Source organism: Curcuma longa, chromosome 3, assembly GCF_044706935.1.
Source record: "Curcuma longa cultivar G26 ecotype Majalengka, Jawa Barat chromosome 3, ITB_CL_G26_1.1, whole genome shotgun sequence".
NCBI classification, from domain to species: domain Eukaryota; kingdom Viridiplantae; phylum Streptophyta; class Magnoliopsida; order Zingiberales; family Zingiberaceae; genus Curcuma; species Curcuma longa.
In genome coordinates, this window is record NC_133863.1 from 6,217,846 (window position 1) to 6,240,845 (window position 23,000).

General features: G+C 40.4%; 4 protein-coding genes and 1 long non-coding RNA gene across 5 annotated transcripts; 2 read left to right on the forward strand and 3 right to left on the reverse strand.

Moving 5' to 3' along the window:
* Positions 1 to 153: 153 nt before the first annotated feature.
* LOC141823152 (protein AMEIOTIC 1-like) lies at positions 154 to 2,713 on the reverse strand. The gene is made up of 4 exons (XM_074710412.1): positions 1,773 to 2,713; positions 1,585 to 1,636; positions 434 to 1,156; positions 154 to 342 (listed from the first exon to the last, which is right to left on the reverse strand). Exons 1-4 carry the CDS (start codon positions 2,711 to 2,713, stop codon positions 154 to 156), a joined length of 1,905 nt encoding a protein of 634 aa, XP_074566513.1.
* A 2,564-nt stretch (positions 2,714 to 5,277) lies between these two features.
* Positions 5,278 to 7,777, reverse strand: LOC141825446 (putative protein ABIL2). The gene is made up of 10 exons (XM_074712829.1): positions 7,650 to 7,777; positions 7,344 to 7,426; positions 7,101 to 7,251; positions 6,819 to 6,918; positions 6,551 to 6,649; positions 6,408 to 6,452; positions 6,272 to 6,308; positions 6,072 to 6,181; positions 5,881 to 5,984; positions 5,278 to 5,583 (listed from the first exon to the last, which is right to left on the reverse strand). Exons 1-10 carry the CDS (start codon positions 7,755 to 7,757, stop codon positions 5,413 to 5,415), a joined length of 1,008 nt encoding a protein of 335 aa, XP_074568930.1. The 5' UTR covers positions 7,758 to 7,777; the 3' UTR covers positions 5,278 to 5,412.
* A 3,515-nt stretch (positions 7,778 to 11,292) lies between these two features.
* Positions 11,293 to 12,820, forward strand: LOC141825372 (transcription factor MTB2-like). Its single transcript, XM_074712755.1, has one exon. The coding sequence runs from the start codon at positions 11,340 to 11,342 to the stop codon at positions 12,672 to 12,674; it is 1,335 nt and encodes a 444-aa protein (XP_074568856.1). The 5' UTR covers positions 11,293 to 11,339; the 3' UTR covers positions 12,675 to 12,820.
* Positions 12,821 to 13,579: 759 nt separating this feature from the next.
* LOC141825373 (uncharacterized) lies at positions 13,580 to 15,378 on the forward strand. Its single transcript, XR_012601504.1, has 2 exons — positions 13,580 to 13,809; positions 15,155 to 15,378. It is a non-coding gene; the product is annotated as an uncharacterized LOC141825373 (long non-coding RNA).
* Positions 15,379 to 16,612: 1,234 nt separating this feature from the next.
* On the reverse strand, positions 16,613 to 18,153 carry LOC141823154 (uncharacterized). The gene is made up of 3 exons (XM_074710413.1): positions 18,021 to 18,153; positions 17,450 to 17,579; positions 16,613 to 17,327 (listed from the first exon to the last, which is right to left on the reverse strand). The coding sequence occupies exons 1-3, from the start codon at positions 18,151 to 18,153 to the stop codon at positions 16,613 to 16,615; spliced, it is 978 nt and encodes a 325-aa protein (XP_074566514.1).
* Between the last annotated feature and the right edge of the window lie 4,847 nt (positions 18,154 to 23,000).

Here is a 23,000-nt window from a genome sequence, read left to right on the forward strand (position 1 = left end):
GAGGCATAAGCAGAAGCTTACAACCTAAAGAAAATGAAAGGAAATTGTAAGTGTGTATGCATATTCTTCAAATTAATAGCCGTAATTATTACTAAAGAAGTGATGGTAGGGTAGTAGTGCATCTCCGCATCAGAATTATCGAGGTTACGTTGCTTATTGGTTGGTGGCGGTGGCCGTCGATGGCGTGGCGAGGGCGAGATCAGTGGTTACGCTGCTTCTTCCTCCCTTGTCCCTGCGCACTGCGTCCCACGAAGCCATGGCAGCTGCCAACTCTGCTCTCTTGTTCCCCTCCACGCCTGCAAGCATCGCTGCTGGCGACGTCGACGTTGTCTGCGCCCACACCTGCTGTAACATCGTGTCAGAGACACCCGACAACATTCTTTCTGTTTTCTTCTTTTAATTATTATAACGCGGCAGATAGATCAGTACGTACGCGAGCCACCGTGTGGTGGTACACCACGGAGGCAGGATAGAGGCCGTAGGAGCCGCCTGCTTGCTGCAGGTGGTGGAAGTGAGTGGCAGGAGGTGCCGGAGCGGGGACCGGCATGATCTCAGAAGGGCGTACTGTCATAGCTGGCCGACCAGCGGACGTCGGCGACGGCAGAAGCAGCAGCCTGGGCGCTGAGGTGGCCGACGAGGCCGAGTGAGGAGTCGGCACGCCGCTGCCCATCAGCATCACGTGCTCTTCGATAGTCGACACCGCGGCGGCTGACGCGGGCACGATTGTGTTCGGAATCACCAAAGACGACGGAGGCGCCTCTCCGCCGCCGCCAACGTTGCTGCTCCACATGTCCGGCCACAGGAACGTCCCCTGAGGCTTGCATATCCGGAAGCCACTCCGGCGAGACGCCACCTTCTTACTGTTCGTGGCGGCGGCGCTGTTCTTGGTTTTAGTACTTGTCCTGTTGCTGCTGGAGATGACGGTGTCGTTCGTGGAGCTGATGGTGATGCCGGAATAATAATTAGCGGTCTTCACTTTCTCCTCCTCCGTTGTCCCGTCGTCATGGTCTATCATCTCCATGTTCTTCAAATTCTCCTCTTGCTTCGACGTTCCGCTGTCATGATCTCCACCGCACTGCAATCCCTTGTTTACTCTTATTGCCTCCATGGCCACTTTCTTATTCTCTTTCTCCTCTCTCAGCTGGAGGACCTCTTCCTGAGCGCAAATAAATTAAATGTATGCATTAGCAAGCAATCAGAACTAGAAGAAGAACAGCCGCCCCTGGCCGGAATGTGTCAAAAAAAAAACAATAAAAAAACAAATGAAATTAAAGAAAGGAGATCATACATAGAACAATTCGTACCTTCAAGAGGTGCAAAAAATTTGTGAGACTATTTATTTCTTTTTCGTATTTGTGATTCATCTCCACCAAGCTCTTGTAATTTTCCTGAGAATCCAACGAGCAGATTAGTACTAATTTCTAGTATTGAGTAATAGCTTGCAGAATTACAAATTAATACATGCAATTTACACTTAGGTAGCTCAAGTAGTTAATTAATATTGTGAGACAAAGCAGAGAAAAAGTTAAATCTGGTAATTATTGATCATATCCCTATAAAAATGTATTGCTTTAGAGATAGGGCTTCATTACTCACATTATCCACGTTCTTCAGTGACCATAGCTGATTGATTTCCCTGTAATAATTAATAGCCATCGAGCAGTTCAAATTAATGATCAATGAACAAGAACCAATTCAGAGGGTTGTTATAATTAAGCATCAGGCGAAAAGCTAATCATGATTTATAATTAATGTAGAAATCCAAAACGAACCTCTTGAGAGTTGCTATTTCCTCTCTGAGTTGTGTTTTTGACTTGCATTCGCCGCCGCAGGGGCAATCCGACATGGCGTCACCGGGCTTCCACCCCGGCGGTGGCACCCAGTAGGGGTCAGACACACCGGCCATCTTCCGGACGTCCACCAGGTCTGCCGGTTCCAACCAATACTCCATGGCGCCCTCCGAGTTGTGCCGCCGCCGGAATCGTTCGGCGCCGTTCGTCACCACCTTGCCTGCCATGTGTTTGAGGAGATGATCCAGGAGTCCCGTGTCGCCGATGTGCTTCCTCGCCTCCTCCCTCAGCGTCTGCCGCATTATGGGCTTCCCTAGAGCCGCCCCCTTGGTCTTCATAATCTCCAGCAGCTTCAGCTCCGCTGCTTCATACCTCTCCGTCGACCACCGGTCCTTCGTCCCCTTCCCGTATTGTCGCTCTTCCCCACTCCTTTTCTTATCAGTGTTCCCCTTGACGGCTCCTGTCTGTCGCTTCTCCGGCCACTTTTTCTCATTTTTCTTTCCTTTTTTCTTCTTTTTCTTCTTATTCTTCTCATCTTCAGCAATCTCCCGCTTCCTTTTCTTCTCGCTCTGCTCCTCTTCAACGTCCTCTTGTACATCTTCCTCAACTTCCTCTTCACGATCATCCACCGATATCTCCGCCTGGCGGTGCCTTCCTATGTACTTGACTTTCCTTCGTATCCCCCACTGGACTAGGCCAGAGCGCTTGATCATGGTCAAGAGGCAGTGTCCCACGACCGACTCTCCCTCGCCGACTCCTTCTTCTTCCTGCGGGGCTACGGATTCGCTAGTTACCACCGGCGCTGGAGAGTGCTCGTGGAGGTTAGGACACGACAACCAGAAGCTCTCCAAGTGCTTCTGCTCTTCAACCTCCGACGTCGACACCAGCCGCCGAAGTATCCTTCCCGCTTGGTTGGAGCTCATGACGAACCTCTCATCCAGCTCTGGGTCGCGGCCGGTCTCCGGCGATAGCGCGAAGTAGTTGCGCAATGCGAGCGTGCTCGGGAAGCTCACCGTGACCTCCAACCTCGTCGCCTCGCTTACCTGCGTCCCAAGCACATAATATGTAAATCAATGCTACCAAATGTGGTACACGAAACGGGACTCGAAATCCCGAAACCTTTACGACTCGGATGGCTTTAAGCTGGATTGGGGACTTGGGAGGAAGCTTTTCGTGATCAATTTCGAAGAAGGCGCCTATCTGGAACGCCGTTCCTGCATGAAAAAGATTTAAAAATTTTGAACTGCAAGTGCATAAAAAGATGTCACTGTGAAGAATGCTGCTGAAGAAGAATCGTACCATTGCAAAGGGATGCATGGCTAAAATTGGCGTCGGGCAGCTGCTGCTTGCTTAAAGCCCACTTACCTTTCCGCTCCTTGGACGTGAATGAATCATTCCTCTTCGAGTAATAATACTTCACCTGTTGATGCAAACAAGCAATTTCTTTACTCACCATATCATTTCCTTTTATGGAACAAATCAAATACCTTTTTACACAACGCATTGAACAAAAAATAATTAGGAAAAAACAATACAGTCCTAGTCTAGAACGAAGGTACAAAAATGGGTGTGTTCTACATGAGCGGAGTTCTTTATTGCACGAGTGTTGTCATGATGATTATCAAAAGGAATCGCGCGCCGCGCTCTCACTTTTCAGTTTGGTCGAGGCTCAGGAAGGGAATATGCGATCTACACGTCGTGATAACGGCCGATCGCTATGGATCGGTCATGGGATCATGATCGACGGTCTCGATATGACCATCAGAAAATTAGATGGAGAAACAAAAGGGAGATCTTTTTCCCCTAGCTCGAGAGAGAGTGAGAGAATGAGATAGCGAGCGAACGAGCGAGCGAGCGAGCGAGAGAGAGAGAGAGAGGATACCTTACTTGGCTCGGCCGCGAAAGCAGGGACGGCAGTGACTACTTCCATGCTCTTGCTTCAATCTGCTACTATGGCTCCTTTTTTTTTTCCTTCTGATTTGCTTCAACTGGATAGTTTGTAGAAGGAACAAAGCAACTTGTAATTACTATCCCTACAAGAATCACATAAAAACAAAAAGAGATCAAACTGCGAAAAGAACCAGATTGATGCTCTTGCCAAAGAAATCGTCAATCAAAGATCACAAAGAAATCAAGACCATCTTGACTTGTGATTGCTAAGGAAGAAATTAATGGAAACCAGCTGAAAAGTAATGTATTGTAGCAAGTTTTGACATTTGCAGTGCTTTCTTTGAGCACAAATTTCCTGTTCCTCACTTCCTTAATCATCTAGTGGATAACACGAGCAGATCCACGGCATTACATGGGTCGAAAAAATAAAAACTCAAATTGTGCAATCAACGTAAATAGCAGATACAGATTGTTAACTGTAAGATAATTCCGGAGCGGATCACAAACTCACTGAAGAAAGGATAAAATCTATGAAAATGGAGCGATCTACCTGTTACGTCAAAGCAATGCAAAAAAGAACAATAAGGACATTTTCTGTCGAGAGCTCGATCCGACTCAAGCTGAACGCTAGCTACCGAGGAAAGCACATTTCCATCGATCAAGTCACGCGAAACCAAAATGAGCAAAGATCGGGAATCAAAGAAGGCTTGTACGAAGAGAAATCGATCTAAAAGTGGTTGAAATCGTGCTCAAATTGAGTGTTGGAGAGGAGAAATACCACAGAAAGAATCAATCTTGGGAGCTGCTTCCTCGATCCGGATGAAAAAGCCCGATCTCTTCTCTCCAGTCACTCCCTCCTCTCCTCCACTCGACCACAAGAAGCTTCGTGGAGAGGAGAACTCAGGTTGTTGCTGAAGACGACTCTGCTCTCTAACAAACGCGACTGTGGAAGACGAGGTGCGGAGGTCGTTATATGGTGCAACGCAGCTGCTTTGCTATTCTTTCATTCACTAATCGAACTAATATACCCGTTTTTCATTGGTCAGGAACTGGGGACCCTGAATGCAGCTTCGATGAGTCAGCAGAGAGGATTATTACGGTTTAAACTAACGGGACTGAGTGGGCCGCCGAGGTGTGATGAATGATGATTACCTTCGACACGTGTTTCTCAGACGCTCTCACGTGCGCAGCACTGAAGTGACGACTTTGTCCTATTCCTTGGAGTTATCTACGACTTTGCCCTTCTGTTGCGCTTTTCATTCTGTGCGCCATTTTCCAAATATTTGATTATTTTATCCTGGATATTTTAATTTTGTTAATTATTTATTGTGTCGTAACCTAAGCTGAATTAATTAATATCATTTGTTAATCGATGCAAAGAAAATCTATTATTATTGGAAAAATCATTAAATAACCAATCACTGCAAATTCTATGCACACATCACATCAAATAAAACAGTCGAAAGGCTTCAAACTGAGGGAAATAGATGAACAATTTACATTTCACAATCACATTTTCATCTGGTAGCATCAAACAACACCATCTGAAATTGATTATAGTTAATTTACAAGAATTTAACATCATTATACCCAGAAAGAAAGGAAAAAGGAGTGTGCTGATACTCCGAGCACAATTTTGCTTTGTTTTTCAACTGCTTTACATGATATCGCTTTGTAGTTTTAAGTATGTTTCACAGACAAAATTTGAGGTAGAAAAATGCAAGTATTTGATTCAATATTCCTCAAAATAATCATAAACTGTGTCATCTTTCTTGGATTTACGTCTGCTGAGCAGGGACTTTAGTAATTTTTTGCCTTTGCTTGGATTCTGCTCGCTATCTTTTTGGTCATTCCTTTCAGCATGCAGCTTCATTGATCCTGATTTCTTAGTGTGTGAAGGATACTGCAAAAAAAGAAAATTTAAACATTATATTGCAAAGCAATTTGAACCAACAACAAAGAAAATTTTCACTTCAATGCGATTTTGGGGACTTGGAACATTAGTTTTGGAGTAAACAAGTAGACCAAAAAACTTTTAGCAGAGAATAACGTAGGAAAATATTACTTCCACAGTAGTTCACAAAATTTTTCAGGTTATCAGCAAATGATTGGGTCCCCATTTTAAGCCTCCAAAACAAACTATGACGAGTTCAAGTACGTGCAAAAATCATTAAGTTCTAAATTAGTAGCATTTTGCTACCTGCTGCATGCTGAATGATGAGTTGAGAGTTTTTGGTCTTATTGCAAGCGATCCAGACCTTGCTAATGGATTAGACACTGGAACTGGTGATGGTGCTCTTTTATCTGAATTTGGAATTAGAAACATATTGTAAGTCTCGACTATTTTCTGTCAGCTAAATTTGATCCAAAGGATGTAATCTGAACTAGTACCAGGACTTGAGTATTTTCCGAAATGCTGTGAAGGAGAAGGAGAACGGAGTTTCTGAGGAGATACTGAACGTGCTCGTATGGAAGGAGATTTCGACATGGTATGCATCTTCCTGGTTAATGCATTTCACAAGAACCTCAAGTTTGTATGACTACAAGCTCATGTATTTAGAGTTAAATTAAAATTTGATACAAGTACGTACCTAAGTGAAGGTGCTTTATCCACTGTTGGTTTTTGAACTGTAGAGATGACAAAGATTGGTTTGATCAGCGGTTGGGAAGTTAAAAGTGAAAGAACTATTAATGCTTGACAATTGTTGTAGCACATCAAACTTTTACCAGATTGAGACTTGGTTGATTCAATCTTCTTGGCAGCATTGTGGACTGTAGAGATGGTAAAGATGATGTTGATCAGCAATTGAAATATTGATTGTGAATGAACTATTAATGATTGATATTTATTGGAACATATCAAAGTTTACCAGATTCAAACGTGGGTGGTCCAATGTTCTTCTTGGCAGTATTATGGATTTCATACTTTGGCATTGCATATTTTCCAGATTCAGGCATGGTTTGACCTCCTACACAACACAATCAAACCAAAGAAGAAACATGTAGAAATCAGAAGCATGGATTTGCCGCTAAGGATGACTTTGATGACAAGTTGCAAGTTTTAACTATTTGGGGTGGTCAGCTAAAGGTATGGAGGTATAAACTATTGCATCAAACGTAGAAGGAATGGAGACTTGCCTGGTAAAACATATCGTTTGTGGTACCTAGGAGTTTTGATTACTAGAGCCTGTTGAGTTAGTCCTTCGCGATCGACAAGCTTTTGAGTTGTTCTAATTTTCTGTGATCGACATAGAGAAGTACATTAGGTTTTGTTAAAGATCCAAATTCATTGTAGCCTCTTTCTTTTACAATCTGGTTCACCTTAAACGACACTTAAATAGTCTATTACACTGTTATGAAATATGCTGATCTACAATTTAATTTCTTAATGAAACCATGGAGTGAAGATTCAAACTACACCTGTTCGATACATGAAACTCGAAATTCTGCTGCAGAAATAGCATCAACCTTCTCATTCAGAACCCCATTTACCTTGTATGAAACTGATCCAAGATGGTCTACAGTGTTAATCAATGCCTTGATAGCATAGTCTTTCAAGGTGTTGACCACACTGCCAATGCCAAACATTGTAGATTTTGATTCAGACGAAAGAAGACAAGTTATTAAAGAATGTTTAATGAGTTAATCAAGGAATGCACCTACAATTGTTTGTGGCCATCAGTGATGTATGACAACTCAAAATACTCAGCAGCAGAGTACAATTGTGCCTTCAAATTCTTCAAGTCCTGAAGATAAAAAACAAAACAATAAGATAAAAAAAAAGAATTATACTCCATCTCATATCAAAAACTGAATAGACTTGTTTTTCAGAAATTACATTTGATTCTATATCATCATTTCTTCAAACAGTAAGGAAACAACAACACCTTCAGCAAGATCACACATTTAGAATTAACAAATCCAAGAAATCAGCTTTATCAAAGAGACAAAAAAAAAAAAAAGTGGCACCTTGAGGCTATCTGAGAAGAGCAGGCTTTGCTCCATGGAGAGCTCATCAAAAGTGGACCCATCGAACTGGCTATAACTCAAGGAAGAAGACGGATAAATGGCCTCCATGGATGAAGAAAATTTTGGCCGCTGCTACCTGAAACCCTTTCCGCAAGAAGAAACACAGGTCTCAGCACCATTTCTGCAGACATAAGAGACGGGATGAAGAAATTTAACATCTTTGTGACTCACCTTTGCCAATCGTGTGAATTGCAATGACGAAGAGGGAAGAGGAGATGTCAGAGCCGCGTAAGGAGACTGATACTGCGACTTCGCCCAATCAAAGCATCAATCCAAGCGAAAAAGGTGCGGGGGAGATTGAGTGCTTCATTCTGCGGCCGTTCTTGGGCGTTTGCTCTGCCTCCGCTCGGAGCAATTAAAATAGGTAACTGAACTGACGAACGCTTCGTGTCGTAAGTTGTTGCAGAAATCGAGGTGGATTTGGTTGTTGTTCTGTTTTGTTTTTAATTATGTGTTCCAGCTCGGAGTGCAATCACTTGCCGGTGAGCTCACCTGCAGTATATTGTTCCGAGTTATTTCGATATTTAGCTCGACAATTTATCGGGATAAGCAGGGTCAGAAGGGCGCTTCGGCATTAACGTCACGGGGCGGTGAGCGTAAACGCCGGACACGCCTTCATCATGTTCCGGTTCGTCTTCGTCTTCGGGCGGAATTTGGGGGACATCAATCACGGCGAGCACGTCGGGGACATGAAAGAAGAGACCCCACTCGTTCACGCACCTAGTGGGGCCCCGTCTCATCATTGTGCCTGCAGGTGGGACCGCTAATTAAATTTGCCGAAGTGGCATTTTCACTTATATCGATTTTTTTTATAAAACAAAATTGTTGAGATTTGCAGTGTCGTAAGTCGTTGGTCACCGTGCTTGCACGACTCCGCCACGACTAATGAATAGTGTAGTGCCACAATTTGTTTAATTATTTGCCAATTATTTTGAAGACTTTTGTGTCATCTACTCTTTCTTCTTTCAATTTCCTAGCTTTCGTGTGTGTATTTATATAGCCCTAGGTCATAATTAAGTCGATTACAATAGAGTAAAATTATTACAATGGATAAAGATCAAATTTCGATGAAGTCGAATTAATTCTCTCTTTCGTCGTGATCAACTGCAACTTCTCGATTTACCTTCTCACAAATGATCGTGTGAGGTTGATTGAAATGACATATTCCACCTTTACTGAAGTGTGTGTATATATATACAATTCTTTTATGATAAAAAATTTTAGACATTCGAAATAGAAAAATATAATTTTTAATTAATTTTTATGATTTTCTCTTTAGTGTTTAAGATTCAATTATAGCATTAAATATAAAAAAATTAAAATAAAAAATTAGTTATTCATATGGTGTATCAGATTATTATCATGTATTTTTTATTCGGTATACCTCGTAAACAATTAATTTTTTTTTAAATAATATTTATTTAATATTATAATTTAATCCCTAAAAAAAAAATTTAAATAACTATCAACAAAGATAAATAATAAATATTATTATTGATTTGGATGTTTGAAATCCTTTTGGACATATGCAATCCTTCTAGATGTCTTGAATATTTTATCTAAGACAAGTCACATGTTATAGAACAAATAAGATATCAAATTCCTATATATATTATATTATATTATATTATATTATATATATATATACACCATATAAATTTTGAATTCTGATTATTCGAGAAAAATATCCTATATCTTATCATCACATGCCCCTAGATAGCAGCTAGCTATCCATAATTCAATGTCAAATAATTACTCACAAAAAATTAAAAGAACAAAAAAGAAAAGAGGCAAGATTAATTTATTTGAAGCTCACTATCTCAACTAACTCATTGATGATATGTTAACTCAATCAAATAATTTCTCTTATAAAAAAGGTCCCTTGCGTTATGTTAAAAGTCTCCTATTATTTATTTCCTTCCAGAATATGTGAAATCACCCGATGAAGCAAATCTCTTGATAATGAAAGACATCTAGATTGGCCCGGCCCAATTTTTTAGGTTTGCTAAAAATGCCTACTGAATTCGACAAGCATGATCATACAGATTTGCCCATTCAATAAGGTTTATTCCTTCAGTCAGCGGAGGATTTTGTCAAGTCAAGAACGAAAGGGCACGTGAAAGAATTTCGATGCGTGAACGAAGAAAAAGTCAACGGATTTGATCCTCACCGATTTCTAGATTCTTCTCGCAGTCAAGTCGTTCGGCTGATTTAAATATAATTAAATTGTATTTTTATATAAAAAGTAAACACGAATTCGAATTTAATTAAAAGGATTATTTCTAACCATTCACTATTTTGACTTCACATTTTTTGAATGGGCGATATTCAGATTCAATGGGAAATAAATTGGCACACGTGAAAAAAAAGTCGACTCGATTCGAATTCGGTTCATTGAATCGCGTGCCGAGAATTGGTGCGGTCTAATTGGTGCGTACGTGCATGCATCGATGAATAAAAATAGAGTAGATTCAGTTAATTTACACATAGCCGCCAAAGATTTAATATCATTAACGAATTGAAAATTGTGAACATGTGTAACATGCAGCTAATATAATAAAATAATATCTTTTTTATTATAATGTGATGATAAAAAATTGAGACGGAGAGTTTATTATATTTAGGGAATTTTTTAAAAAATAATAAGAATTAAATATTTGAAATATATATTTAATAAAACAATATATCTAAATAATAAAAAAATGATGAATGATCAGAGATGTCATGTTCAAAAAATGAACCCACTTTAGCTTAACGAGCACGCCGCGAATCGTACACCCACGGCTTCACCCTGAATTCTATTAACTGTTTTGATTCACGTTGCTGGGGTCCGCGTGAATCACGAGTGCGGTTACCACTTGGGGTCCATGTCAGCGACTGCGCAAGCTCCATGGTCGTAAATCCAACGAGGCGACGCCACGAAAGCAACTGCTTTCCACTTGCAATCCTATTAAGAGCATCCGCAACGCTCGTGGCGTTATAACGCCTTTAATCAGTGGTTGATTGGGTTCACTTAACACGTGGTTGAGTGGTGGTCGATCAGTGGTCGACCACCACTCACAATCTGCACCCTTGGTGGTCGAGCTATCACATATACCCATCGATAAAACACCATATGGTGAAATACAATCGACCACCACTCACACTATGCTGTCTCTACGAACGCGTTAACATTAAAAAAAAATAAAAATAAAAAGCACGGGCCCACCTCTATTATTTTCAACGCGTTGCAGAACTCTGAACGCGTTCAATACCTCACTCCTCTCTCACTCCTCTCTCACTCTTCCACGTCCTTCCTTCGCTCCTCCACGTCTACTATTAACGCCCGATTAACAGCGCATTGCAGATGCTCTAAGGCAACTGGTAGTGTATCCACAATATTTTATTATATAAATTTTAAATTTTAATTTCAGATTTATTTTTTAAAAAATTGTAATTCCCCTCTCATCGGAGCCATTTTGCCAAAAGAGGTTTTGACTGTATCAACGATTGTGACGTCCGATCGTTCCCTTTTTATTTCGACTGCGAACTCTGTTTCTACCTTATTCTGCGTGCCGAAATCCACGTTTCTCTAATTGGGGAGATTCCAAGGCTCTGACACCGCATTCATAGTTCGAGTTGGAGACCAAGATGAGCTGGTCCGACGAGGATCGGGCGGCCGCTGTGGCGGTTCTCGGCAGCCGCGCTTTCGAGTACCTCCTCGACCCCCGGCGCGTGTCATCCTCCTACCACATCGCAGTCGAGGATGGTGTGGTGGAGCTCCATGCCAAGATCCGGGACCTCGTTGAGGGCCGCGGCTCGCCTTGGGTCTGCTCCGTCTTCTGGCAGGCGACCCGGTCGCCGGAGGGCGAGCTCATCCTCCGCTGGGGAGACGGTTGCTTACGCAACCTCGGTGGCGGTCAGTGCCTCCATCTGGACGCTGCTCGACAGAGGAAGCGGGTGCTGGAGCGCCTCCGCGATCTCTACGGCGGCGGAGGCGAGGAGAACCGCGCTATCGAGGAAGACCGCGTGGCGGACGCTGAGATGTACTTCCTGGCTTCCAGGTACTTCTCGTTTCCCTGCGGCGAGGGAGCACCGGGGAGGGCTATGCTCACGGGGAAGCACCTCTGGATCGGGGAGGCGGAGTTCGGATGCTGTGACTACTTCGTTCGGGCATATCTCGCGCGGTCCGCAGGGTTCCGGACCGTCGTGCTCCTTCCGTTCACGACCGGCGTGCTCGAATTGGTCTCCACCGACGAAATCCCGGAGGACCCCGAAGCGTTAAAGAGGATTAACACTCTGTTAACCGCCGGACACGAGGGCTCCACATCCACCCCAAGCCCCGCCGATTTTGCTTCGATGAAGGGTCCTGAAAAAATCTTCGTCGGGGATTTAAACGAGACGCTGACGGAGAATTTGGATCTGTTCCACCAGGACAGCTCTGGCAACCTCATTGCAATTCCGACGGCGGAGGAGGAACGAAGGCCGAAGAAGAGGGGGCGGAAGCCAGCGAACGGGCGGGAAGAGCCACTGAACCACGTGGAGGCGGAGCGGCAGAGGCGCGAGAAGCTCAACCAGCGGTTCTACGCGCTGCGGGCGGTGGTGCCCAACATCTCGAAGATGGACAAGGCGTCGTTGATCGGCGATGCCATCGTCCACATCACCGAGCTGCAGCGAAGGGTCGGGGAAATGGAGGCCGCCCGCGCTTCCAAGTGCGTGGAGCACCAGGTCGACGTGGGCGCGGCCGGCGAGGAGGTCGTCGTCCGCGTGGGCTGCGCGCTGGAAGCGCACCCGGCAGGGAGCATCATCCAGGCCTTGAACCGGTCGGAGGTCGAAGTGGCGGAATCGAAGGCCACCGTGAGAGGCGACACAGTGGTGCACACCTTCGTCGTCAAGTCGGCCGGCGACGCGGAGACGACCAGAGAGAAGCTGATGACTGCTTTACGCCATGGACAGAGCTCAACGCAGCAATCGATCAGCCATTAATTAATTGCTTCTCAATTTCTTTCAATAAATCCGATGCCCACGATGTATATTACGAAGTTAAAGTTTCATGTCGATCTCTTTGCTTTGTGTTTACCGACAACTATAGTACCTGCCTCCACTGTTTCAGGTACATGAAAGGAATCATTTCGTTTCATGTCACGCTCGTGATTCACTGTTCCAATCTAATTAACGTATCTAACCAAAAATAAACCTATCCAACATACGACTTGTTTTGTCTTGCTATGCCCACCAAATCCAATTGATTTATCGATCTATTCGCTCAATAATACTCATTGTTTCTATGGCTGAGTCTATCCACTCGATTCAACATGTTGTTTGACCGATTTGACCTCCTTAATTGATTCAATTGACTTTATACACTTTTCACGTGACAAGCTCGCTCTACCTAATTTTGACATGACCGACCAAGTTGACTTGTCTCCCGTTGACAATTCAACCTGACTTCTTCAACTCATATCACATTGCACCCAAGCGGGCTTCTCACTTAGCCCACGCCCAAGTGGGCCTACCTCTTAACCCACACTAGCCAATTGGCCCAATAGATACGCACTTGATTGCTCAATAATTTATCATGGATATCATTTTTAAATATATAAACATGCAATGTTAAAAAAAACCCGAATGGACAATCAATATTATTTTTGTCAGCAATTTTTTAAAAATAAAACTATTTTTACCTAAAGAGATATTTAATATTTTATATAGAAATTGAGAAACTTGAAATTTTAAAAGAGAAAAACAAGAAATAAATAATAGCAGAAAAATGCTCACTTCTTTAGAAGGGCCAATATGAGAGGCCCATTTATGGGTCTTGATCTGATAAAAGCCCTATAAATATGACAACTAGGGTTTATAGTGACCCTCGCTCATTGTTTAGCCGCTGCTCGACTGTCGTCTCCAGTCTCTTCTCATCGAGAACTGGTTAATCGATTCCTATCGTTGATCCTTCTTCGATTCCATCGTTCTAGGGTTTCATCTTCTGATGTGGTCTTTGTTGGAGTACTGGGTGGTCGGCAAAGGGGAGAGCAGATCAAACTGTAGCTCTGGAAAAACCCACAGGTTCTCTGTGGAATCCCGGCCCTCTCCGCCCTAGATCTACTGCTATGGCCTCATAGTACGGGATCTGCGCTTTTCGTTCCTCGCAACCCCGCCTCCAATGGCCATTACATTGTTATTTTCTTTCTCAACTGTGGATCTTTGTTTCTTCCTGGATTCTTTATCTGGATCTAAATTCACAATGTCGTATTTGTTTTACGTTGATTGATTAAATCACTTTTGTTGATTTCTATTGCTACCATTAAATCTTTCGATGCTTTAACTTATTCCTTTGCTGTTAAAATGGATTTTTTGAATGATTGAATCGGTGTTACATTGGTTGCATCAAGATCAATCAAAATCAAAATTCCATTTTGATGAGTTTTGATTTCACTTGATTGATTGAAATGAAAGAAATCGAAAGCGCTCTTTCAAATTATGCTTTTTTTTTTGTTAGGTTGAACCATCTTTGGGCTTCAACATTTTTCGGGGAAGTTCCTTCCTTAACGATACGTAGATTTTTCTCTCTCTAATATTCGGCACATTTTCTGCCTAACGAATACATAGTTCTAGGGCTTCCTTACCATTGATGTTGTGCTTCTGACTGGCCTTTTGTTCTAACGAGGCGCGCTGCATTCCGAGGCGCGGACGATGAATCGCGGAGAGTGAAGGAAGCGAGGTCCAGAATTTCTTCTTCGGGTCAGAGGCCTGCAGTCATCGGATCTAGCCGCCTCCGTCGTTGCCTGTTAAGGGTGGAGGAGAAGCGACGGGACGGTGGATGCCTACACATCTGGAAACTCCGAATCTGCGTAGTAAACGGATCAAAGAACCCTTGCATCGCGATCGGAGGACCACCTCGAGGTGCAAGAGCGGCTGGACACGACGAACCGGAAGGAATAATAGATTCAAATACTGTTCGGAAACCCTAACCATATTATTTTCATAGCCAGAAATAGTCGCCTTTTTTTCATAGCTCATCCTCTAAATTCTTTTCCGGTGAAATCAGTTTCTTTGGATAGATTGAGTTTGCATTTGATCATTCCTCTGTTTTTTTTGTCTATTCTCCCCATTTTTTGTTCCTTGTATGCTAATTTGATTTGTTTTTAAGCATCAAATCCATTCTCTTAAATCTCCCTCTGGCCGATGATGGCGATCCATTATCGTTCTCCGTCAATTGCAAGTTTCCACCTTTGTTGGATTTGTGTATGCCTACTTGTTCTCTATGAATTTTCCTGTACCCTGATGGAAAAATGTGACTGCGATTCCTTATTACCGAGCTACTTGAATGTAATGTTTATTTTTGGTTTTCCTGTTGTTCTTTAATCGATTGTACAAGAAAACAATGCCGTTCTTGTGACTGGTAACTTTTTATCATTGCTTGTATGTGATCGATTTGTAATGTTTTAATCGATTTTTTGTTTCAGTACTCGAAGGCCACCGTGAGAGGCGGCAGAGTAGTGCACATCGAGTAGCCTTAAATCTGTCAGAAGATGTTGCTATTTATTGCTTCAGGTTTCCAGTTATAGATCACTGATTCCTAATTCTGATGAAGGATTGATTTTCATGGTCCATTGGAACAGACATTACCAGTGTACTAACAGTAAACACTATAGTCTAAGATGGATCGAATGAAATCTTTAGGATGAAATCCCTTTCTAACTTAAATTATTGACCCAGTATTTGGATTGGTTGAATAAAATAGTTGTGTACAGCCTAAATACTTATTTGTTATGGCATCCTTATGATAGTGTTCTCTTAATATTCAATTGAGTATGCTAGTGGTAGTTAAGGGATCATATGTACTTTATACCTCCTAAAGGCACTTATTTCATTCAATTCAAATTGGTTTGTATTAGTCGAACTTTTATTTTCTTAGGTGTGTATCAACATAAACTATCTAATCTCGCATGTTCAATACAAAACATGCGAGGGATCGTATGTACTATAGTTCTTAGGGCATGGATATCAGATTCAAGTAAAAAGAATCTTTACTTAGATTATTCTGACCGTGATAAAGGAGCTCTAAAGTATCTAAAAGGTATCAGATATATATATTTGAGCATGAATATAAATTAGATTTCGTTTTTGGCTCCAAATGGTTATACCACTTAATTTTATAATTATTTATGAATTTTGTTTTAGTTAACATTTTCCTTTATCGTGATTTTTAATCGAATTAGTGGTTTTTATTCTTTAGGACTACAATGATATCGAGTAAAATCGTCGACAGAAAAACTACTAAAAAGGAAATCAAGAAGGGGTTCATATGAAGATGATCTTAAAAATTCTTTATACATCATCTTAAAGGAGTACGCATTAAAAAATTATATAACGTATCTCTTTTGCAATATCATAATTAAATATAACCCTATTAATTATTAAAGGATCGGAATGCCCAGTGAAAGCAAAAGCAAGGCCAAGTCTTCTACTTAATTGCGTATCTCTCTTGCAAAATATCATTCTCCTTCTAAATCAAATCTACAGATTCTGTTTTTCCACTCGACAAACATTAGTAGTTCCACTAATTGTTGATCACAAAATGCCCACATTTTTTTTCTTCTCGTTTGACCACACAGAGCTGGCTGCCCTAAGCAAATGTGACTCTTTATGAACTGGAGGAAAGTTCACAATTTGGCATTTAGCAGTGCGTGAGTGATTGTACTGGTAGTAAGTTTTTGTTGGAGGTGTTGCCCTGCGTCACGTTATGGTTTTATTCCTTTGATTGCTTTGGACTATTCCTTGTACTGGTTCAGGACTCTATCAATATACATAGGAGAATATATTAATTGATTGCTCCATCAAATGATAAAACATGGAATACAGAGATACACTTAATTATATCATGCACTGAGATTTATTTGTTTACGTTGACAGTATATGTATTACTGAATCCAAAGTGACTGCTGCACGCCAGAAACCTTAGCGAGGACATCATTGTTACTGTCAGTAGCTATTACTGCTGCTGTTTCTTCTAGTGAAGTGGAGGAGATCACCACATCCTTGTACGCAGGAGCTCTGCCACCAATTAATTCATCCATCTGCTGACCATCCACAGTAATTGATTCTACCTGTGTCTGATCCAAGGAACTATTATTCGGGTCGAAATTATTCACCAAGAAGCCTGCAGCAGCACTGCTACTACTGTTTGCGTGCAACAGAGGAATGGCGTCGTCATGAATATATGCCAACGCCAGGGGATTGTAAAAGTTGTTCATGGATATTACTGTCGAACTTGATGCTTGTTGGGGAGACGGTGCAATTAGGGTTGAGTCGATGATGTAACCGGCCGGGCTCGGGCAGCAGCCGATGCCGGCGAAGTTGGTGGAGCTGCTGCTTTCATAAGTAGGCAGGATTGACATGTTGATCGCGTTGAGGTGCAGGTAGTGCTGCTCTGGGTTGCCGCATAAGAGCTGCTCGTTTGGAACTGGGAATGAGGGCAGTGGGTTTAAGAGGAAGTGTTCGTCACCTGAAGGCATTGGCATGGGGTTGAGGTTGTCCATGGCATGAGAGATGAGCTTCTTCTTGATGGTGGAGTTCCAAAAGTTCTTCACCTCATTGTCTGTTCTTCCTGGGAGTTGCTTGGCTATCTGTGACCATCTGCAAAATGTTAATTAAATTATGATGAGTACAACTTAATCAAATTATCCTATAAAATTCTTTAAGAATTAATCTTAGTAAAGAAAATATGTAGACACTCATATGAAGTTTGAATTAATTACCTGTTACCTAACATTCTGTGGAGTTCGATGATGAGAGATTCTTCTTGAGGAGTGAAGCTCCCTCTTTTGAGGTCAGGCCTGAGATAATTGATCCATCTAAGCCTGCAACTCTTTCCACATCTTTGTAACCCTGTGCCAATATAGATTTACCAATTCAGACAAAAAGAAACCAAGTTTTAATCAGTTTCCATTATTATCTTTTTAATTAAGTTAATTAATGCCTGGTCCATAACAAATTAAACTATAAGAAAATTAACATTCATTAAAAAAAGAATCTATCATATAGGAACTAAGCAAATATAATTATATATGCTTTATGCTTCCACAGAAACCTATAATTTTTTTGTTTGGCTTTTAGAAACAATAACTGTATGACCAAGTGAACTGAATTAATTGTTTACTAATTTGTTGCATTGAAATGCATAGCTCGGCAGAGATTGCAAAGATCTCTAGCTCCTTTATATATAATTAAGAACTTCATTTCTATATATAATCGCAATAATTTTCTACGTTGATTATGATTCATGTATATCCTTAGAATAAGAGCTAGTTAATATAGTTGATGTATAACCTGCAAGTTTTGGGACTGAGCTCCAGCAGCCATGGCCATAGGTGGAAATATACTTGATGAGCTTCTCATCTTCCTCAGGAGACCAGAGGCCCCTCCTCACCTTTTGTTTGTTGCAGCACGAGTGATGGCCCATCTCTTGCTAATTAGTAGCCAACTCCTTGAATCTGATCCCCCACAGCACTTGTCTTGACTTCTCTCCCCTTCTTCTTCTTCCTCCTCCTGCTCCTCCTCCTCCTCCTCTTCCTCCTACCAAATCCACAACATATTAAACCTCAAGAATTGCAAGAGAAAGAGAGAGAGAGAGAGAAGAGCAGTATTATATAACTTAGCCTTATCCCTGAGGCACCAACCACAGAATGAGGCAGGGGCTGCAGAATGATGGCGCTGTTAGAGGCTGGTGCCATTGTAAGGAATTTAATGAGGGGCCTGGTGCACAAGGAAGAGCTCAAAATGGGAGAGTTTGTGAGCTTGTCAGATTGACAGTGGGGGATGGAAGCCTTTTTTAGGAGAGAGATTGGGAGGAATAATTCAACTACTGTAGTAAGTTATTTCTATTTGTCCATGAGATGCCATTCTGGTAGTAGCAAAACTACAAGGATATTTATTACCAAGCTTTAACTACACTATATCTAATTCAGAGTTTTGGATGTGTATAAACTGTCCTTTAGCTGCATGCCCCCTCCCTTTGTTTTGCAACTCTAAATTCTGTATGTAATTCCTTTGTTTTCATCAAGTGTTATTATTTTTCTTATCTTTAGTCTTCAATAATAATTGAAGTTTCTTGCATTGTTATTAGTATGTCTGTGATCCAACTCTTAATACCAGTTATCACTTTTCTAGTTTGCCCAATCACATTTATTGTATGTTGTTTTGAGCCAAAAATGCCCATAGCATTTAACTTTCATTTCAGAATACCCCTAGAGTGAGTTTCACAAAATTATAGAAACACAGAAAATTACTAGCGATATATCTCAATTTACAGAATCTGAGGGACATGAAGGTATAAGATTAACAAGCTCTAGGAACTGGATTAAGCAAGCATGAGATTACATCAGCATGCAGTAGCTGTACATGAAATATACTCTTGGGTTGATCTCTTGCGAGAGAAAAATTCATCAATGTCTTTTTTAATAGTTGACTTGGAGTCGATGCCAAACATGGCATTGCCACCTCTTGAAGCTGCTGCAGTGCACGCCAACAGTCTAGTATAATGCATGGACCATGCAGCACGAAAAGAGGTAATAGAACAAGTACGTGATCGGGATTGAAACTGATACATCACAGAGAAGAGGGTGGAGTTTTTTAGGGTCTACTTGTGTACCTGTGAGTGATGGGATGTGTGTTGCCTTCAGTCCCGGGGCCCACACTGCGAGCATATGTAACTATTAATAAGGAAAGCCAAGTTACTGAATCAGCTTCAGCAAGGTTTTGAAGTCACAGCAGAATGAGTCGATTTGTTAAGCTTCATTTGAGTTGAACACTAGACTTTGTTATACATGCATGATATTTTAAGCAATGTCGTCACAAAATTAAAAAAAAAAAAAGAACATGTGTATACACAATCAACTCACTATATGTATACTAAAATTGGAGATAAGAGAAGTAAAAAAAAGTGAACACAAATCTGCAACTGAACATGTGTATGAAGCTACGAACTAAAGTATAACCAATGCCACAAACACCAAGAAATAAAGTTCATCAACAATGCCATAAACACCAACAAATATCTCACTATGGTATTCATTCATCATGTATATGATTAATGAATATGGTAAAGAGGAGAGTAGGGGAGGTGGATATCAACAACCAGGATGCTAGTAGTTACGCATGCATTCCTTGGCATTGATGAGTGTGGGAGAAAGGCGATGATGACAAATGGAGAATGGTAGTTGATCTTGGTTCCACACGAAGAGGATAGAGGCAGTACTCGTAAGAAGAAAAGCTTCAGTACATTGGAGGAAGCAGTGGTAGCCTACCATGTGAATGCCAATGCAAATGCAAGTTGATCTATATCTAGTCCAACCATAACGAACCTAACTAACCACAAGCTAAACGCATACCTTAGTATTAAGACACAAATCAAAGTGTGCCCTTGTCCAAAACTGACAATGCGAGATCAAACATATAATGTATATTAGTTATAGTGCATTTAAAATGCTATATTATTTTTTAAAAAAATGGATGTGCCAAATAAATATATCTACTTCATCTCAAGAGAATTAATTGCATGTTAAACTTATTATTCAAATCTGTGTGGATAGCAAAACAACCAGCGAGGAGAATACCCTTTTCTATGCACCCCACCCATTAACTATTAATTAAATGCAGGACCTATCAATATTTCCTTGATTTTTCCTAGATACGTCATATCCTTACGTACATTTATTAATTTGTGGCATTTGGTAGGTAAAGTTGTACATTTAGTGATGCTGTCTCATTGATTGTAAGTTCCAATACAGTGATCCCATCTTGTTGTTATTCTTATTGTTTCAGTCTATGCATTTATTCCTTTCCTTTAGTAAAATAATCTAATTAATTAAATAATTAGAACATATATATTATTTTTCATCATTTAAGAAATTAAGTCTTACAAAAATATTAATTTAAAAAACCTTTTATCTTTAAAGATCTATATACCATTTTCATTAGAAGTATATATATAAATAATTAAATCTTGTAAGTCCAACATATAAATTTTAACAAATATGTAACTTTCAACTAGATTATTAGAGATAGAACTATACCATTTAACAAAATCTTGTTCTAGAAGAAAGTTAAGATAAGTCTTCCATCTAATAAGCCTTAACTAGATTCTTACACTTATTCTACTATGAAGTCCAATTAAGACGTAACAAAACAATATCCACTTTTCCCCTTTGTAATCAGTGTTTTGACATGACACTGTCGATTTTTGAAAAGTACAAGCGAAGTGAAAAATTTACATGTATTGTATTGATCTCTAATCCTTGGATTAGTGAGTTGTAAAAGCAATTTCCTTAATATGTTGAAGAGAAAAATATATATAAGGGTTTAGTATGGAGTTGGAAAGAATGCTTGTGATGGAAGGAATATATGCATGCAGACCAAAGTTGGGTTTAGTTTTGCATGAGTGCATTTTGCATGGTGTTGCTTTATTTGGCTATCAATCAATCAAGTGAAGTCAAAGGGCATTGTTCTTGTCAAAATAGAGAGGAATCTATGACAAGAGAGATGAATTACAAGTCTGTTCTCACTACACAAGATGACAAGAATTGCATTAATATTTCCAAGCTGGTCCATTAATTAAGGTATATTTCAAGCAAAAGATGATTCATTTTTTGAACCGTATGTTTCTGAAATTTGATTTTAAATGACTTTGTTATATATTTAAAAAATTAAAAATATTCAATTTTTCCCCCACCTATCTTCCTATCTTGCACTTGCGACATAAGCCATAATAATAATAATAAGTCTCCATTGCCCTTTAATCTTCACCATCTACTTAGTCTACCTTCAAAGCTCTCTCCCTTGCCTAGCATCCCTTCTTGTGCACCTTCCATAGTTCCATCCTATAAATTCATGATTAATGACCTCTCTCTCCCTTATCCTGCTCACCAGAATATGACTGCCTCCTCTTTCAGCGAGGACCATTACTGCAAATATGGTGACCTATCCAGGAGAAAACTCTGAATTCTCTACAATGTAAACTCATGCCTTCAAACTCTTAACACATGCTTGCCATTCTGCTACTCCTTCCCTTATGCAATTGCAAGTAGAACTACAACATTATTAATTGTGGTTTTTGGATAAAGAAGGACCCCATTTCTATATCACTCCAGTGGAGACAAAGTGAACTACCACTCCACCAATAATATCTTCGCCAAGGTACCCATGCATGCAATGAAGCCAACCCCTCAAGTATGCCTTCATGTTACTCCCCTGAACCTCCTGAAGGTGACAAGAAAACTAAAAAACTAACAACTTTCTCTAACTTACTAGTCATACATGTGACGGTTCCCATATTCATATATATGATACTAAAGTGATCCATCCAACTTATGCTCCTTGCATTATTTGATCCCAAAGCTAAATAGCCGATGATTCCAACATATATAAACACCTAACAAAACTAACTTTACTATGATATGGAATAACATGAAAGGGAAAGAATAATGCTGTTTTTCGAGAAGATGTGTTAGGTGTATGGTAATTTATACCCATGGATTAAAAGTCAAATGTATCATTTACGACTAGCGTGCAATTGTGATTAGTTTGAAGATGAGTGTGAAGATGCGAGCTATAGGGGTCATGCATGGAGATATTAGAGATGGTTGAGCATGAGATACATTAGAACTAAATTGTAATCAACAGGGTAATTAATCTGCCCTTTAAGAAAAAGGATTCTACAATGGACTTATAAGATTACTCATTGGCAAAGCATATTTATTTAATGCTCATGAGGAATTAAATGTTGCTTCAAATGTTGATAAAAATGAGGTAAATGTAACATAGTAGCATGAATGCATTAAGAGAAGATAAGTAGATCCTAATAAATAAGGAATTGATTTTACTACAAACTTTTGTTTTTTAGATTAGACAAACCATTTAAAGCATGATGTATATATCAAAATTCAAAGTTCAATTTCAATTAGAAATATGTTATTGTTAGACTCACAGAATGAGAATAGAACCTAGAAGTGATTCCAATTTATGCTGGTACTTGTACAATACTTAAAACTTGCAAAAAGAATCCAACATATGACCATCTCATGATGTCAAGAAGATTACCTCTTATTCAAAATGTGAACCAGAAAACCTGAGTCTGTATCTGGGTTCCCTTCCCTGAACAGCATCTCCAGTAAAATGACAAATTGTATCTGTTTCAGGTTCTCGATGTAACACACATTTAATCAATTAATCTGCTTGTATGTAAAGAGAAAAATGAATATGCAAACTAGAATTACTTTATGCATGACAACAGAAGTTCGTGCAGCCAAAGTT

Excerpts from the sequence above, each read along its gene's own strand:
- LOC141823152 (XM_074710412.1), bottom strand. The coding sequence starts at position 2,713 with ATGAGCTCCAACCAAGCGGGAAGGATACTTCGGCGGCTGGTGTCGACG. Across the intron at positions 1,637-1,772 it reads GAAATAGCAACTCTCAAGAG|GGAAATCAATCAGCTATGGT; the intron begins GTTCGTTTTGGA and ends TAATTATTACAG. Across the intron at positions 1,157-1,584 it reads TGGATAATGTGAGTAATGAA|GAAGAGGTCCTCCAGCTGAG; the intron begins GCCCTATCTCTA and ends ATTTGCGCTCAG.
- LOC141825446 (XM_074712829.1), bottom strand. The coding sequence starts at position 7,757 with ATGGAGGCCATTTATCCGTCTTCTTCCTTGAGTTATAGCCAGTTCGAT. Across the intron at positions 6,650-6,818 it reads CAAACGATATGTTTTACCAG|GAGGTCAAACCATGCCTGAA; the intron begins GCAAGTCTCCAT and ends TGTGTTGTGTAG. Across the intron at positions 5,985-6,071 it reads CGGAAAATACTCAAGTCCTG|ATAAAAGAGCACCATCACCA; the intron begins GTACTAGTTCAG and ends TTCCAAATTCAG.
- LOC141825372 (XM_074712755.1), top strand. The coding sequence starts at position 11,340 with ATGAGCTGGTCCGACGAGGATCGGGCGGCCGCTGTGGCGGTTCTCGGC.
- LOC141823154 (XM_074710413.1), bottom strand. The coding sequence starts at position 18,153 with ATGGGCCATCACTCGTGCTGCAACAAACAAAAGGTGAGGAGGGGCCTC. Across the intron at positions 17,580-18,020 it reads CTCAGTCCCAAAACTTGCAG|GGTTACAAAGATGTGGAAAG; the intron begins GTTATACATCAA and ends ATATTGGCACAG. Across the intron at positions 17,328-17,449 it reads CACAGAATGTTAGGTAACAG|ATGGTCACAGATAGCCAAGC; the intron begins GTAATTAATTCA and ends AACATTTTGCAG.